Here is a 17870-nt window from a genome sequence, read left to right on the forward strand (position 1 = left end):
ACTCACAACACCTTTCACTCTTTTTTTCTTTTTTAAGGGTGGATTTGGAACACGCCTTGCCCTGGCCAAAAAAACCAGGCCTGCCTCCACTATAACATGTACGCTACTCATTGATTGCTTTCTTCACTCCACTGATTATACCTCTCTCTCTCTTCAATCTGACTGACATGTTTTCCTATTTTTTTTCTTTTCTGTCTACATCTCAATGTTATCTTTTATTTAACAGTGTGTCCACTGAAGCCGAATTCTACTGTAGCCTATACCATTTTATCTAACATTTAGGCTGTCAAAACTTGATTTTTTTAATAGAACGGAATTAAGAAACTTGCATCTCATTGCATAAAATTTAATTATCACATGAACAGATGTAATACAAATATTATAGAGTGTAATACTGTTTGCATTACAATTTAAACCTTAACAATTGTATTAGACATGGGCACTTTCTCCGACATTCCAGCACTTGAGTGGTATCCTGCCAATATGATTTACATTTGAGCAATCAAATGTTGATATTCAAATTAAGTACTGTTATTACAACATTTCAATACCACCCACCATTATCACTACGCTTGTTTGTCCCATTGTAGCTGATGTCCCACTTTTACTGACTTCACCCCCATATTCTAGCCATGCTTCAGTTCTGAGCAGTATGGTTAATTATTATTTCTTTCGTTTATCATCCTTCGAGTTTTAAACGGAAAGTGTTGTCTTTTTTTAATTATTCTTTGTAGATTTTGAGCTCGTGTTGTTTTCAGTTTCTGAAAACTGGAGGCCCCCCCCCCCCCTTTTTAAAATGTGTCCAATGAAAAAAAAGTAAAAGAAGTATCACCAAACACCAAAAATGTTGATATTATGTATTACATATTATTATATTCCAACAGAAATACAGATAAAAAGTCACAAATACATAAAACAATACAAACTAAAATGTAACGTTTGTGCTTTACTTTGCTTCATTACAAGACTGTGAGGATAAAACAAAAGTGCAACTCATGTTTTATAAAACTAAACAAAATACAGAGTTTGCCAAGCTTGTTTACCTTGATTCTGAAAATACACAATTGAGGAATGCACTTTTTTGGCAGTTTAAACTTGCACAAACACCCTAACTCATCTCACACAACTCATTACTTTTTGACAAATTACATTATTCTTTATTTATTGCTATAAGTGATTTGCTAGAACTCATTATATCACAATGAATACAGCAGTTTTACACAGTAGTAAAAAAAAAGCAAAAAAAGCTAAAGTGCAAGGTTCGCTTGAGAAAATGAAACAAACTATTACACTCATACTAAGAATATGATTACAGAACTACAGCTTATGACAGGTGAAGCATAAATGCTCAATTACCCAACGCTCTGTGACTCAATGTCATCTGAGGAACTTTCAACATCCTGACCAGCAGGATAAGAGAGTATCTTTAAATGCCCTTTGTGGATAATCTTTCATGGTAAAAACTCTGTATTTAAAGAGAAATTTGGCAATTTCAGAAAGACACTGTTTGAGCATCATCAAACTTTTAACTATTTTCATGAGTATGTAGCATATGCTGTTTTGAAGATCCAGAACTGCTCCCTTCCAAACTGGAGTCATCTTTCTTTTTTATCCGCTCAAGAGCATAGTATCGTAGCATTAGAAAAAATCCTGTTAGGATAAATGGAAATTGAATATTATCATGCAATTTTTTTCATAACAGAATGGAAGCTAATGAGTTAAAAGCAAGATTTCTTAAGTAATGATAACAAAAGGAAACAAGTTCGAGGGCTGTTTTATTTTTATATGCCACCACAGGAACTCAACTTACATTGACACAATAGCCTAGCCATTTTTTGACCTTGTGTATTTTGTGATAGAGCATTCAAGGAAAAGCTTACCTTGTAAGGAATTGATAATACAGAAGAGGAAGAGGGTGGCCTCTGAGAGAGGGCCAAAATCAAGGAAACCGAGGCCCCATGTTGTGCCAAACAGACAGGTGAGACCCCAGATACTGAGAAAAGCCACATCAATCTTCTTCCAATCAGGTCGATTGCGGATCTCTTTCACCACAAGGAAAAGCATGACTGCACCAGAGCTCAACACAACTGCCAATAAGCCAACATTAATGATGTAATGGGCCAGTAGGCTATTGGCAGAATCCAACATCCAGCACCTGGATAAGCAAAGCAAAGATTAATTTTAATTCTTGTTTTTCCTGAATGCAGGGTTACATCGAAGTAGTAAATATCTCTTCTTACATGCGGTAATGAGCGGTGATATTTTCACTTGGTACTATCTTCCTTTCGCCATAAATATCCCCGATTGAGAGCAGTATAACAACTAGCAGAGCTGGGAGACCTATAATTGGAAAAAAATTATTGTTACATGTATATATATATATATATATATATATATATATATATATATATATATATATTCTTAAAAACAGGTGAAAATGCCATTTCTGCTTGTTTTAAAATAAATAAATAAATTTATGTTTATACTCACCAAATCCCCCCAAGTAAAAGACCCATGGAGGTGTTGAGCTGAACACCTTGCGGACTAATAAGAACGCGTGAAACACTTCCATAGCCATCCAGCAGAGTGTGCTGAGGAGCGAGTAATGCAGAAGAGTTCCTGTTATCACACAAACTGTTTTATTTCCAACATTGGCCATTGTACCGGTAAGGATGAAGAACAAGCACAAAATAAATATTGCCACCACCAGACCACGGTGCACCAGTGAGGTCTGGTTTTTCTTCCCTTTTCTGGAATGCAAAGACAAAAACAATGGGGGTGAGATTCATAATAGATTTTGTTTCACTGAACAAGCTTTTTTTTTTTTTTAAGAAAGAAAATTTGTGATAGTGTAATAAAATTTTAATAAATTCCAAGTCAATGAATTATAATTACCTGAGTTTACAGAGCCAATAGAAGAGAACCAAACAGCTAACTAAAGACACAGCACATCCCACAGCGGTAATGAACGTCAGAGCCTCTAGATGGCGAACTGTATCCCTCTGTTTCACTTGCTAAAGCATTGAAGAAAAATAGACATGGTAAAGTATGTATTATTCCATTTCTGTGTGTAATCTGTTAACACACTCTCCCATTGGCTATAAAAATTCCCAAGAATGAAAGAAATACCTTTTATTCATAAAGTCTGGCTCTCAGTGTAAAATATTACCAGCAATGAGTAAAAGCTTATTTACCTTAAAGGGACATTGTGTAGGAATTTCTCCCATCTAGCGGTGAAATTGTATTTTGCATTCAAATGAATTGTGCTCTCCAGCGCCTCGCTTTTTCAAATGTGTGTTGTATCTACGGTAGCTGTTATGTACCAAAAAGCTATGACAGGATGTCTTTTAATAGCACTTCATCGAGTTTTCCTTCGGGTGAACAGGTTTGTTATTTCAAACAAACTGCAACTTGACACAACGAACAAACAAATGTTACAGTATGAATTACTTGCCGGGGCAGTGACAAGCGCCTCTCACTGCTCTGCTCCTCAGTTTCTGCTGCTTTCAGTTACGTGACGCTGGCTCTGAACGAAAACGCGTTGTGGAAGCGCGTTGGCCTAGTACTTTTTGACCCTCTCTGCTATTATAGTTTTTCAAGATGGCGGAACTACATGGAAGCCTCCGTGGACCTACCCGTCACATGTATATAAAGATAATAAATTCTTCGTTTACGAGGATAAGTCAGATAATTGGCAGAGGTATTTGTACACCATTGAGGACATATTTATGAATTAAAATATTGATTTTAGATAAAATACCTAAAAAACTACACATTGTCCCTTTAATTGACCTTATTTCTTGGTAATAAACCTGCTACTCACCACAAGAATAGCGAAGTATGTAAGGTGATCACAGCGACATTCTGTCTCTCTTTCATTGATTTTAAACGTATTACAACCCTCGTATCTCCAATTCACTTCATTGTCTGCAGAAAAAAACATCAGTAGAACAATCAGTAACTGCTTAAACATTACTAATGTCAAAAACTGATTTATGTTGCGTCTATGAACATAAAGACTTGAGCACACCTTTTCTTGTGTCCCATGAAACACATCTTCCAGAACAGTTAGCCTGTGGAATGAAACAGAAGAGGATAAGAAGAGAGTGGCTTGGGGCATACAGTACAGGTTAGAGATCATAGCAATTGCAAAGTTCAGCTGTCATAAATTATATCATAAACGAGGCCCTTTTGATTTAAATGCCAAAAACAAGACGAGCAATCTGATGTTCATCAGGCTTCACCTCACCATCCTGGTCATGCGGTTTTCAGTGTTAAGGAAATGGAAGACATTTAGGGTGGGGGTGTTCACACTTGTATTTCGGTTCTCTTTCTCTCTTTTTTTTTGCTAAAGAAAATAATACATTTACTCCTGGTTTGCTTAGCGTTCACACTGTAATTTTTCACACTAAACACACAAAATGAAAACCTCTTTTATGACTTATATATAAGAACAGAACTTGCCATTTGCTAGGCTAAATGCGTGTGTGAATACACAAACAGCATATAAAAAATGTAAAGGAGTCAAAACCGTGTCAGGAATTCCTCTGTTTTACAAACAAATGAATATCTGCTGCAAGGAGACAGTGGTCCTGACGCCTGTACCAAACTGTAATGGGCAACATAGCTACTATGACGAGAAGGTCCAGGTATGCTTGAGCATTCTGTCCTTTATAGGGTTGCATCTTATGACATCAAGTCTTGTGTGGCGAAGGACGGCCGAGGGACGTGAGAGAACGGCGCGAGGCCGGTGGTGCGATTGCTAATGAGCAACACCTGTGAAGCACACCGGTCTCGCATCTCTCACGGAGGAGCGGAAGCATAAAGGAGGAGCGACGACATTGATGATCGAGAGAGGAACAGGCCTGTATTTTAGTTGTGTTTTGTTTTTGTATTTGTTTTTTATTTTAGCCAGCAGTCGTCCGCGAGGGGCTGCTGGCACTTCTTTATGTTTATTTTTGGTAGCCAGCAGTCGTCCGAGAGGGGCTGCTGGCGGTATTTTTGTTTGTTTGTTTTATTTTAAATAAAGTTTATTTAATTGTTCGCCAGTTCCCGCCGCCTCCTTCCCTGAACATTGCTACATCTTGTTTTTCGTTTGTTTAGATGTCTCTGGTCTGTGTTGCATTCATATTTCTCAAACTAAACCAGGGTTTTTTTGGAAGCTGTTTGTTTGGGGCCCACCAAGGTTCGGATGACAGCGTTCACTCTTATTCAAATAATAAACCGCACTGTCAGAGCAATTGCACCAAAGTTTGTCTTAATCTAAGCAAGTGGAAACACACACTTAAGCCCCGTTCACACCGCCAGCGACACGTAGCGACAAAGTGACATGATCCCATTCATTTCAATGGAGCGCTGGCAACTTCCGGTGACACGAGTGATATTGACCGTTGGCGACAGAATGTGGGACAAGAAACAAGCGACAAAAGTTGAGAAATTTCAACTTTATGCAAATGAGAAGTGATTTTTGCTAGCAACAACCAATAGGAAAGAAGCCTTTCAGTGGAGCTCACGTCACCGTCTCGAGTGCAGGCAAGAGGCAGAAGAGTTCGAGGACGATTTCACTGTTTTATATGATTTGACTGTAACCACATATATGGATATAATAAAATGATGCATGGAAAAGAAACTGTCGACAGTCTCAGTGAGTTTAATTCATACATTTTTAGTTCGAGTGATGTAATTTTATGATCCAAGTTTAATATTGCTGCAGTTCATTTTACAGTTTCCCCTGCATTATATTGACTATTAGGGAAAATTGATTATTTGTCAAATTCAAATGACGTTTTAGTAATTTATGACAGCATGAGTGAGTTAATCTAGTAAATTATTTAATCCACTGAACACTGCTATAGTAATATAAAAACACTCTCCCAACAGCATACGGTTTCTTTTGAGCCTCATTCCTAGTCAAATTAAAATTATATAGTTGCATATATCACTTGTGATGGTATTTGTATAGATATGGCCAGACGTGCAGTCTACCAATAACATTAGAGCGACAGCACTACGAACGCCCACAAGCGACTTCACAGTACAGAGCCTAGTGACATACAGCGACAAAGTCGCTGGCGGTGTGAACGGGGCTTTAGTCTACTCAGTGCAAAAATGGTGTGAGCTACATTTGTTGCTAAGCTAATGAATAGCACTTGATCACCAAAACAAACATGTATAACTTTAAAAAGTATTTAAAAAAATACTACTAAACATGCTCAAACATACTTACTGGTAAGGGATCGTGATGGAACCGGATTTTGACAGGTTCTGAGAGGTTTTTGATGATCTCATTCTCTACAGAGAGCCCAACTATGACATCCAGAAGAGTTGGATCAGAAGGTCCCCCCTATACATCACAAATACTGTTGAATCATACTGTACATTGCTCCACATGATTTATTTCTGCTTGACAAATATTATCATACCTTAAATAATTTCTCTGTCTTGTAGTAAGTACACACCACTTTGGATTTGATCTTTGTTGTTGATTTCAGGCAAGAGGGAAGATAAACGGAGGGTATCATGTTTGGGGCTTCAAATGGAGGGGCCTGGAATGCAAAACATATTTATTCATATGCAAGAAAAAGGCCTTTCTTTAAATCAAAGATTACATTAATTCTGCTTATAAGATGTGAATGTAATTTACTGGCAGAGTTAAATTGAGTCCTGTGAAGCCCTCTTCCATCTCAATAACTGTGCTCTGAGCACAAGGTAGATCCACATGACCTGTTGTATTGGATTTCATCACTACTTCCTCTATCCTGCAAACACATGTATTTAGACATGATCACACAACAAGAGATACATATTCACGTGAATACATATTCATATGAATCCAAATTGCATCAATGCCACAACCCCACCACCATTGTCATTCAAAGAAAAAGGTTTATTTATAGTATTTTATTGTGGAGGGTGTGTATGGGTTATGGTTGCAATAAACCACAGTAAATGCTTACCTACTGTAACCAAAATTTACCCCACCCATTTCTGCACTATGCATAAGACGATACTTGTTTAAATATTTTAATGTGATGGCTCAGCATATTAAATGAACATGCACAATATATGAAATGAATAAAATGTTGAAGATGTGATAAATGTACTAAAAATCCAATGATGCATTTGGCAGTTCATGCCACAAAGGAATTAGTAAGAAAGCCATTGCAAGTATGCGTTTAGCTTCCAGTTTGTGGCTCAACCACTGTTTTTCACTCATATTTCAGCTCATCCTGATTGCGCCCTTGCAAGCATGCAAAAGATAACTTCTTGCAATCTGCATGATTGACCACATCAGTAGATAGCACTCTAAAGTAATAGTGAAACTACCAAACTAAAATAAAATGATAATTGGCTTACATGTTTGCTCCTCTGGACTTCTGACTTGCCTCATCACAGAACTTCTCTTCTGTAAGTGGGAAAACAGACCGAAACCAAACGAATTACATACTCAAAAATGCTAAACTCACTCAGTTTAACTTTTTATATCTGAAACTTTGAACATAAATGAACATATTACATTAAAGGTTCTTACTGCAGTTGATTGAATCCCCTTCAAATGTATATATTTCCACAACATCCTCACTGATGATATCACCATGGATGTTGCCATTCATAATACCATACGGACCACCTTTTTTCTGGTACCCTTGTGAGAGGTCAGTGCAGCAGGATCCTTGAAGGCCTTTTGGTTCACACAGAATGTGATTCTTTCCATTCACCTCCACTATCAGCAGGTCCAGCAGCGGCTCCCAGAACACACAGAAATTACTTTGATTTTGAAGAGCGTTTGAATCTAGGTGAATGGATGAAGATCGTGCGCACTTCGCTGTGATACTGCCCCGAATAGAGAGTGTGCTCTCATTTGCTGAAATCTCAATTTTCTCACAGCCCATATTCAAATCATACTTCAGATTTCGGGATGTGTTGCCATGGCGCCATATTCCACACATCTTAAAGTCTCTGTCATTCTCTAATGCTGCTGGAGAAGTAAATAAAATTGATATACATACATTTTATCTGCAATTTTTTTATTTGAATTCTAACAAACTATCCAAAATATAAAATTTTTGCACTAATCAAGTGCAATTCTTATTATGCATAATTATACATAAAAAAATAAGCTTAATTTCACTTCTTTGGTGGTCACCTACTTACCTAGACCCGAACTGAACAAAAGACAGATGATCATCCACATTCTTACAGTCTTTGGGTTCTGCTTCATTGTAGCTCATAGGCCTAGATGATGCCTGAAAAGCAACAGAGTACTCAAGTTAGAGAGAAATGAAAATATGCACAATGACGTGCCTCAGAAGAGCCATGCAAGCGCTTCTCATTTGAAAAGGAAATAATGTTATCAATATCTTGGCTGTACTTCCCCTTACCACCTAGTTTATAGAAAAAGATACATGTCTGCATTATTTGTATAGAAAAAAAAATCCTCTTCCACTATTCGTGAGATAAAAAGGCAGCCATCTAGTAACACATCTATTCCTGGACTCTTATCAATAAGAACACATACATCCAAGGGTAAAAATAAATTCTGATGCATGTTTGGCTGCAACCGCCATCTCTTATTCATGAGAACAGATTTTCTTTTGCAACAAAGTGACCATTGTGAACATACAGATATGATGCCATCTTGATGTCACAATCTTGGTTTCATTTTGTGTAGCGATACATGAATCCTCATGGTCAAGACAAAGAGCATGTCTCAGATCTACAATAAAATGAATCATAATACACTGCCAGACCCAATGTGCTAAAACATGTGCAAGTGACAGTGGATGAGTCAGCATGGATCACTGAGGCACAAAACATAACTACAAGATATGTTAGAAGCTGATGTTTTTTTTTCTCACTGGGTTGTGAGACTATACAGACACCAGAAAACTGTGATATTGCGGTTCAAAAAAGTGGGTAAGTAAGCATTCAAGTTGCTCACATACTCTCATGTAAAATAGGATATTAAGTCTATGCATCAAAACGATGCCCGAATATAATTTAAAATTAAGTTAAATTAAGTTAAACGAATTCGCGAACATTCAAGTTGCTCACATACTCTCATGTAAAATAGGATATTAAGTCTATGCATCAAAACGATGCCCGAATATAATTTAAAATTAAGTTAAATTAAGTTAAACGAATTCGCGAACAATAAAAAATGTAGGACAGGACTTGATTTTGCCTCACGCAAAAGAAACACGTCAGAGAAGAGAAGAGATGACGCTGCAAGAGTGAGGGGAAGTTACTTTGATTAAAGATTAAGAGGGCACATGACTTTTAAAAAATAATGATGGGCACGAATAAATCATTTATAATAAATACAGCAATTTTCCATAAAAAATAAGAATTGTCCATTTTGATTTCATGGTGACTTTAAACCCAGATGATGGGCTTAAGAATAAGACCACAGGGTTCCTGGACTCTTATACTGGCAGTATAATGTTTTCACAGATAAAGTCTAACCTTCCTATAACAACCATAGGATCAACTACTTTAAATAGTTCTCACTTGTATAGTGCAGATCTACCATGTTGCTTTTCTGCATGTTGACCTTTACATCTTTTCAAAAATATGAGCCAAACAAGTTGAAATGAAACTGTAGGAGAATGTAGCACACTGTTAAGATCAGACACCACTGTGGCTTTCCTGCATTTACCGACTTCGAGCGCAAACATGTGTCAACCTGTTGTGGCAGGCATTATGAAAAAACACAACATCTGCAGATACTCGATTTGGTCTGACGACGAAACTACATCATGTGCTTTACCACTGCTGCTGCTACTATTATTATGAGATAGTGTGTTTTAGAACTACTAAACTGCTATGAAATGCATGCATGCATAAACAAGGAGAATTAGAGACCCATATAGTGTAGGAAAGATAAAGAAGATAAAATAACTGCCACCTTTGTCAAGAGAACAATGATAAATCATCAAACAGCAAATGTGCATACTGTGCGTCAGTGCACTTTAGAGTTGACAAAATTCTGCACCATATCTGTTTAACTGATCATTGCATATATAGTGTAATGGAATATGTGTAACACAATTCTGCCACTGTAGCAACATTGGGCAAGCTGTCTATATTAATGCATCATTTTGCACATTTAGTTTTTCCACCAACAACACTGGCCACCAGATACTATCAGGCCCCAACAACATCTTGCCATGCAAACAACTTGGACACAAATAAATCAAGCACATTTTATTTATTGCTATAGCCTACCTGTGAAACCCCCTTACCAGGTTGCACCGATAGACGACATTGTGTATCCAGACATATCAAAAGCATCAGCAATCGATATCAAGAGGATTTAGCATTTCAAATTTATGTATTAAATTATTATTCCTCTAGTCTTGTTCAAAATAGAAAAACAAGACACAGGGGCAAACTCACTTGATTTCATTTCTACTTAAGTTTTTCACCTCCAGTATCTCGTTTCCTGCAAGGTTGTTGTTTGTATTTTATTTGTTTGCAAGTTCCAATTATTTCTAGTTTTCTTTATTATTATTATTCATCTAGCCATAGTTATTTACATCAGGTTTTAGTTTGCCTCTTGTTTCATTTATTATCTTCTTTCCTGTCTTGCTCATTGTCTTGTCCCTGCATCCGGAGATTTCCTGGCCACTAACCCTCACTAGACTGTAGGAGCAGTCTGATTCTCAAGTGTCAAGCCTCTGGTTCTGTGAGCCTCGGCCAGACAGCAAGACTGGTGCTACAAAGAGATCATCAAGCCTCTGGTTCCTTGTGTTCATGCTTGTCTTCCTCACCATCATCCCACCTTCTGCCATCAGTCTGAAGGTCTGGCTATGCGCGACTGGTCTCAGTGGTCATCCTCCCTGTCTGTCGTCATGTCGTCTGCCCTGCCCTATTGTTTGAATTGTTTAACGCCTCAATCTCCTTGTTGTGCCCTGTCTACAGTCTCGTCAAAACAATTACTGCTCATTCTGTGTCTGAGCCCTCTCTATCTTGCAGAACTGCGAAACGCGTAGATTGTGAGTTTTTGATTTACATTACATGGTCCATTACATGCGTTACGAGTCAGTTAACCCGATAATTGCGTCAAAGCAGCTGGTAGTACACTGCACGACTGTCCTGCACGACAAGCCAGCGGCAATCACATGTACTTTGGTTTCACGCTAAACATGTAGACTGGAGCTTTCAATGTTGCTTCTATAGCTTTGGATAGAAAATAAAAAGACTATGTGCAAATGATTTAGTGAAAAGCGGAGAACAACACAGCAATGCCTTTCAACAAAAACAAGAGAATGTATTTTTGTGTAAGTGTATGCACACGCTAGTTTTACAGCTACTGGACTAGAACAATATGCATAGCTAGGTCGAGCCTATGTGATGTGGTTGTGTAGGATTTGGCAATAGGGGACAGACTGGTCAAAATCCTCTGATTCCCCAAATTTTTAAACATGTTTGAAAATTATTGGGAGGTCAGGAGGCTCGTAATATGCTCGGCTCGGCATGTAATTCTTCTCACACAATGCGAGCCATGACCATAAGAGCATCAATGATTTCCAAGCTATTTCTCCAGAGAAAATAAATTGCCTGCGAGCTTGTATGACAGCAAAAATCGCAACATGTGCCCCTGGCTTATCCTTGCAATGTTCCTCAAACAAATTTCTGTAAAATAAAAATATATTATTATTATTATTATCTTGTTATATTTTTTCTTAAATATTAAATACAATAATAATGTTTTTAATTTTGTTTTATATTTTCATTTATAAATAATTATTTATTATAATTAATAATTATTTGTCATATTAATATATAACCACAAAACAAGCACAACAAGCTGGGTGATATAGGATGCACCAAAATGAAAATTCTGGCCCGAAACCTAAACCTTCTGGATGCACTTGGCTGAAAATCGAAACCGAAAATTACTTTTTAAAAAATAATAAATTTCTTATTTTTAATATTTTTTTGTATAATTGATTATTATTCGACCTTTAAATTAAACGCAATCATTTTACTGAATCTGAATTTTAAAAAAAAACTAAAAGCCAATAAAATAAAATAACCACATATCAATATATTATTCTTCATTCAGTTCTATGCAACAGAATCAGATTTAATAGATTTATTTTTTGACCAATTTTCAAAATAAAGTATATTCCTAGAAAGCTGTTATTATCAGAGCATGTAAACAGATAGCAGGGAGAGGATCAGTGAACGAGAGCGTAGTAGCGTCATTTTAGCTGTGTTGCCCAGCACGGCTATACACACCATGTTACAGCACAGTATAGGGGCTATTGCAAACAGAAACAAGTTTACTCAGAGAAATTTCATGTCGGCATGTTATTTTAGTGGAAATGACAATGAAAATTGGCAACGTGCACATAGACCAAAACAAAAACAAACATTCCAGCCTGGAAATGCACATTTCAAATTAAAATAACTGGCTGTAGAAGTGTTTTTCAGAGAAAAGAGTATGCGAAAATAGCATGTTTCCTCAATATATGCAAACATATTATGGTATTTTTATGCTTTCGTAGAGTGAAAAAAGTTACATACAGCACCTTTAACGCTTCTTTTCTCTTTCGCCCAAAAACCGAAAATGCTATATTCGACTGAGAATTTCGGTTCATATATAATAATTGCATATACATGCATATGCATTTTCCCCCCATAGATCATGCAGCCCTAATTTCTAGCGAGAAATTAGTATTGTAGTAATTTAATATTCTTCAGAAGACTGCCCAAAATCGGTTTCACCTTTGTGTGAAAACGCTAGCTGCAAAGTCATTGCCAGTCAGCTGCTTAAGCTTTCGGATGCAGCCCTGGTCAAGAAAATATGGTGAATTTCAAACTGAGCACAAGAATGGGGAAGAAAGGTTATTTAAGTGACTTTGAAAGTGGTGAGGTTGTTGGTCTCGGAGTAATTCAGAAACTGTCTATCTTCTGGGATTTTCATGCACAACCATAGGGTTTACAGAGAATAGTCAGAAAAAGAGAAAATATCCAGTGAGCGGCAGAGGTCAGAGGAGACTGGTTCCTGCTAATAGAAAGGCAACAGTAACTCAAATAACCACTCGTTACAACCAAGTTATGCAGAGGAGCATCTCTGAACGCACAAGTTGAACCTTGAAGCAAATTTCAATATCAAAATATTTTCCTATAGCTCTAAACAAGTGAGCAGAATAAAACTGAGGTTACAATTTGCACGGGCTCACCTAAATTGGACAAAGGAAAATTGGAAAAAATGTGTTCACTATACTCAGATGGCCTCCGGAGTCACCAGATCTCAATCCATTTGAGCACCTTTGGGATATGGTGGAACGTAAGATTTGCACAACGTGTGAGCTGTTGACAAATCTGTAACAACTGTGTGATGCTATCATGTCAATATGGACAAAAATCTGCCTTCCGGAATGTGTACAGCACATTGTTGTCACAAAGAAAAGAAGGCAAAAGGAGTCCAACCAGGTACTAGCAAGGTGTACCTAATAAAGTGGCCGATGAGTGTAAACTGTAAAAATTATTGTAATTTTATGCTATGGTGTGTGTGTGTGTCTTTATCCAAACATGTCAGCAACGCACTGTATAAAACAATTACAGCCCAATGTAGGTATTACAGAGAAGCCTATTGACTACCACTGAGAGTGCCCAGTTCCTCTGTGCTGTGTTTGAGAAGGGTGCGTCTATGCCTCCGCCTTTACTGGCCCTCTCTGCCTCTGCCATTGTTCCAGCTATGTGAACCTCACAGCAGTCAAAGAATGTCCCTTTTCTCTCTTAGCGCCACTGAAAGGAAGCTGGTGAAGTCCATTTATACAGGGAGCATGTTGCCAGTTTTAAATTGTGCAATAAAAGGAATGTTAGTAAAAAAAAAAATCAAAAATAAAAATCTCTCACCCTTACTAAGTTATGTTATTTCCCACTCTACAGCCTTTAAAAAAACAAACCACACACAGTCATATAACACTTCCTCTTTTAGTTATAATGACTCTCTGGAAATTTTAATACCCTCTTGTGAAGTCATAAGTCTTCCAGCAACCTGAATGTTGTTGCTCTGATAAAATTTGAAATGATTGAACTTGTTTCAAAGTCCTACATATAAGCCTCAAGAGAGATACACCACAGAAGATATGCGTTTACAGTATTTCTACGGCTGGTGTTGTCTAGCAAAGCTAACAACCCGCACAGAACAAGAATGTGAACTTTGAGATGAACTAGGTCAAGCTATTGTGCTTTTCCTTTGTGACATTAGTGGCAGACAAAAAAGAGAGGCCTTTCAGCTCACTTCATCCTGAGCTGAACTGACAAGCAGGGACTGAGGGCAAAGGTCTTTCGACCATTTAGTGGCGAATCCACTGAAGCCAAGTTGCATTATAGTGAAAAACTTACTGACGTTTAGTTGCACAGATCAAACCACCATGGTTCAGACAGGAAAACCAACATACACTACAAGAAATATTCTCAGCAATTCTTAAAAAACATTTCTAATGCTTCTAAATTCAACTCGAATTTGCAGAAATAAAAGCATATGACAGTTGTAGCCACAGGCTCAATCTTCTCAGTCAGTTATAGAAGGCAGATAAAGGAAGCATTCCTTTCTATTGAGGCGGACTGACTGAGGGGGTTACAGGATTGTCGAGGGTTTCACTAAAGCACACAGTCTCAGTGTGTCTTTGATTTGTTCATAGCCTCGGAGTAAATATGCGGGTGCTGCTCCTCCACCTGCGCTCCAATTTCCCCAAGGAGATCCTTGTCTCATATATTACTGCAGTGAGCGTGAAATGTTGAAACGAACATGGAAATAGAGAGAAATGCATGAGAAAAAACTGCATTTATCTTAAGGTTGAGGTTAGCTCTGGTCAAATCTAACTGTGCATGTTAAGATGTGTCAATGTGTTACTTTAAGCTCATTAACATTGTTTATTTGGTATTCATTTAACAGAATTTGGCCATTTTGAGAGTTTCTTCTGTTAGTTACTTGCAAAACATGAGGGAAAATACAAAAACCCAGGCCATTTATTTGAATACAAATTAATTACGGGAGACCGGGTCTAGTTGTCACAGGGGCTATATCTCAGGTTTGATAACACAAACGTGTTTTCTATAGCAGTGCATTCATATAGGCTTTTAAGCACATAATTACTGTGAATTCAACCCTTCATACACAAAATTTTCAATATCGAAATATTTTGCTAAGCTCTAAACAAGTGAACACAATACAACAACACTGTAGCATCAATTATGGCAATAGTCAGCTATAATGATGGTAGATTTTAACTGAAAAAGATATATTTCATAGATATCAGACCGGGGCGAGTTGCCATATTTTTATCATCATAAGTTCTTACTGTGACAACATACCCCACATAGAGCGTTTAATAGTGCAAATGGGTTTGATGGTGTGACAACTAAAAAAGGGAATAAAAAGTATGACAACTAGCTCTACATCTCGGTAAACAAAAATTCTAATCAGTTTAATAAGGGCGAAGTAAAAAGCAAAAGCAATGGATTCTGATCAAAATGTATGAAAACATACAATTCACACTCTAACACCTTTCTCACAGGGTGTGATCGGAGATCATATCGTGCATCACATTGGCAAACATTTAGAGAAATTGTCTTACCTTTCATAAAAACGTAGAACACTTGCTGTGCCTCTCGAAGCCAGACACAAAACAATTGGTTTTCGGAAAACTGAAAGCGAAATCACGTAAAAGTTCGTTGGTTATTTTGAAGTAATGAGTAGCCTAACGTTACATGTCAAAACACGCGTAATGTAGCCTTAAACCAGTGGAAGAGCGATAAACGCAAATGACTTTCACACGCAGACACCGCGCGCTCAGTGACTCAGAGCTCAGAGCGTGTGGTGTGAGTAGGCTACTGAACTGAGGGAGCTCGTGTCACATTATCATGTAGGCTAAGGCTATGCCATGCGAGAAGCAGTCTATACGAGCTCAACAGTCAGTCTCATAGATACACTCAATAAAAGCGAATATATGACACCATTTAAAAGCTTGATGGTCAAAAAAGTTGTCAAATTAAACTATTGTAGCATGGTTCCCTGTTGTGCTATATTTGTGAAATAGAAATTACACAGGTTATGCTACAGCAGGTAGGCTATATAGAAAGGGGGTGCAATGCCTGTGATAATTGGCTATAGGCCTACGCTATACAGTAGTTTAGCATAGTCAGGGATTATTTTTCGCATTACAAATACAAAATACAGACAAACTAATGCAAAACAATTATTTTCTTACTGTTATCAACATGGTCTTTTCAATGGCTTTTTTAAACCCTACAATAAAGCCATAATGTTGATAAGATTCCATCGTGGACAAGTAGGAGAGGGAGATCTCTCTCTCTCTCTCTCTCTCTCTCTCTCTCTCTCTCTCTCTCTCTCTCTCTCTCTCTGTGTGTGTGTGTGTGTGTGCGCGCGCTGTCTGTTGATCAGTTAGAGCACCTGGCTTCCTGTGCGTCTCAGCTGCTATTTTGACAGCAATTATATGAAGGCCAAGGTCTGACAAAGGCTTTTCTGTTTCAGGAGACTGATGTTGAAATACCATAAATATAGAGTCAGACATTTACACTTAGGTCATGTTTGATTGGTTTTAATAAGTCTCTTATTGCTGTGTTCAAAAACATTAGTAGGTAATCTGTCTGATCTAAGTCATAGCTCGTAGACAGACATTTTTATAAAACGTAACCCTTGAAATATTACATACAAAAAATAGATACATGGTCTACCTGCGTTTAATTTGTTTTTACACAGAACTGAACGCTCTAAATTGGTCTCCACATCCTGAAAAGAACTAAGAATTTCCCTTTGGCTATTTAATATTCATGGTTAAGCTATATACAATGTGTAACTTGTTCCCCAACAGGACATTAACTGCTTTCAGTGAGGTTTCAAATTGCTACGGAAGCGTTTATGTCTTAACATGTATGCAGGATGAAAAAAAACAACAGCTTTATCACACAGCTCGTCTTTCTCTTAAGAATCTTACTATGGATCTCGTTTGCAAAGTTGTCAGTTTTATTGGACTTTAAGGCCACAACAGCACCAGCGAAGCAATACAGACAACTGCTTTACAATGGCATGAGGAAACCCTGTCTAATGTATTCACAGTATTTTCACACCATGGCTCTGCCTCTGTCCAATGAAGGAGTGTAGCTGAAAAGCAATTCTACAGCTCATGCACACTCAGACATTTTTGGTACATGCACGCCATTCTCTACAGTTTAACACTATTTTGGCCTAAAAGTATCACGAAACAGATGGCAGCTAGTGCAGATGGTATATGGTGTGATGGCAACCAACAAAGGCAGTGGTTCCGCTCTTTTGTTGCCCCTTTCAGTCGTCATGAAGTAGCGCTGACTCCCACTGTGTAAATCCATGGTGATCTCACAGCCCAGGGGAACTCCAAATTCATGTTTATAAAGAGAGATTAAGGGTACCAGCATGAAAGAGTTCTGCACTCATGGACAAACACAGACACATAAATGAAAACAGATTCAAGCCCACACCATAAAATGATTCTTATAATGAAAATAACTTTGAGGTGTTTGGACAAGACAAGCAAATTCACTAGTCCTACACCTATTTTTCTATTTGTGGACTCTGAAACGTTAAGCATCTATGTTGCTGTTCTGTACAGTGCTGTTTTGCTTATACAAACATGAACATGCTTTAATATTTTACTTTCCTGTTCAGGGGTGTGTTGATTAGAGTATTTTTGTGTAAATATGGATGTGACCCAGTTGTCATTATTTATTATACATAGCATATTCTTCTCTCTTTTATTATTTTAAAGTTCCATTCATCCATCCTTCCATACATAACACTTTGTCCTTTATAACACTTTATAGGTTCATGGACTATTTTAAAGTTAAACATG

At 37.5% G+C, this 17870-nt stretch overlaps 1 protein-coding gene across 6 annotated transcripts; it reads right to left on the reverse strand.

The window, feature by feature from the left end:
- Positions 1-843: 843 nt before the first annotated feature.
- Positions 844-15862, reverse strand: LOC143737260 (adhesion G-protein coupled receptor G1-like). 6 transcript variants are annotated; one of them, XM_077228425.1, is made up of 14 exons: positions 15600-15862; positions 8155-8246; positions 7532-7978; positions 7357-7405; positions 6644-6758; positions 6423-6545; positions 6227-6343; positions 4031-4073; positions 3824-3927; positions 2896-3014; positions 2491-2750; positions 2241-2340; positions 1881-2155; positions 844-1650 (listed from the first exon to the last, which is right to left on the reverse strand). In XM_077228425.1, exons 2-14 carry the CDS (start codon positions 8219-8221, stop codon positions 1526-1528), a joined length of 1944 nt encoding a protein of 647 aa, XP_077084540.1. In that variant the 5' UTR covers positions 8222-8246; positions 15600-15862; the 3' UTR covers positions 844-1525. The 6 variants fall into 6 exon arrangements, with proteins under 6 accessions (XP_077084540.1, XP_077084542.1, XP_077084544.1 ...); XM_077228427.1 differs by having other exon boundaries at positions 7532-7975; positions 15600-15849; XM_077228429.1 differs by lacking the exon at positions 15600-15862 and having other exon boundaries at positions 6459-6545; positions 8155-8285.
- Between the last annotated feature and the right edge of the window lie 2008 nt (positions 15863-17870).

Source organism: Siphateles boraxobius, unplaced genomic scaffold (genome assembly GCF_051911475.1).
Source record: "Siphateles boraxobius isolate OS27281-9 unplaced genomic scaffold, OSU_SipBor_1 130, whole genome shotgun sequence".
NCBI lineage: Eukaryota > Metazoa > Chordata > Actinopteri > Cypriniformes > Leuciscidae > Siphateles > Siphateles boraxobius.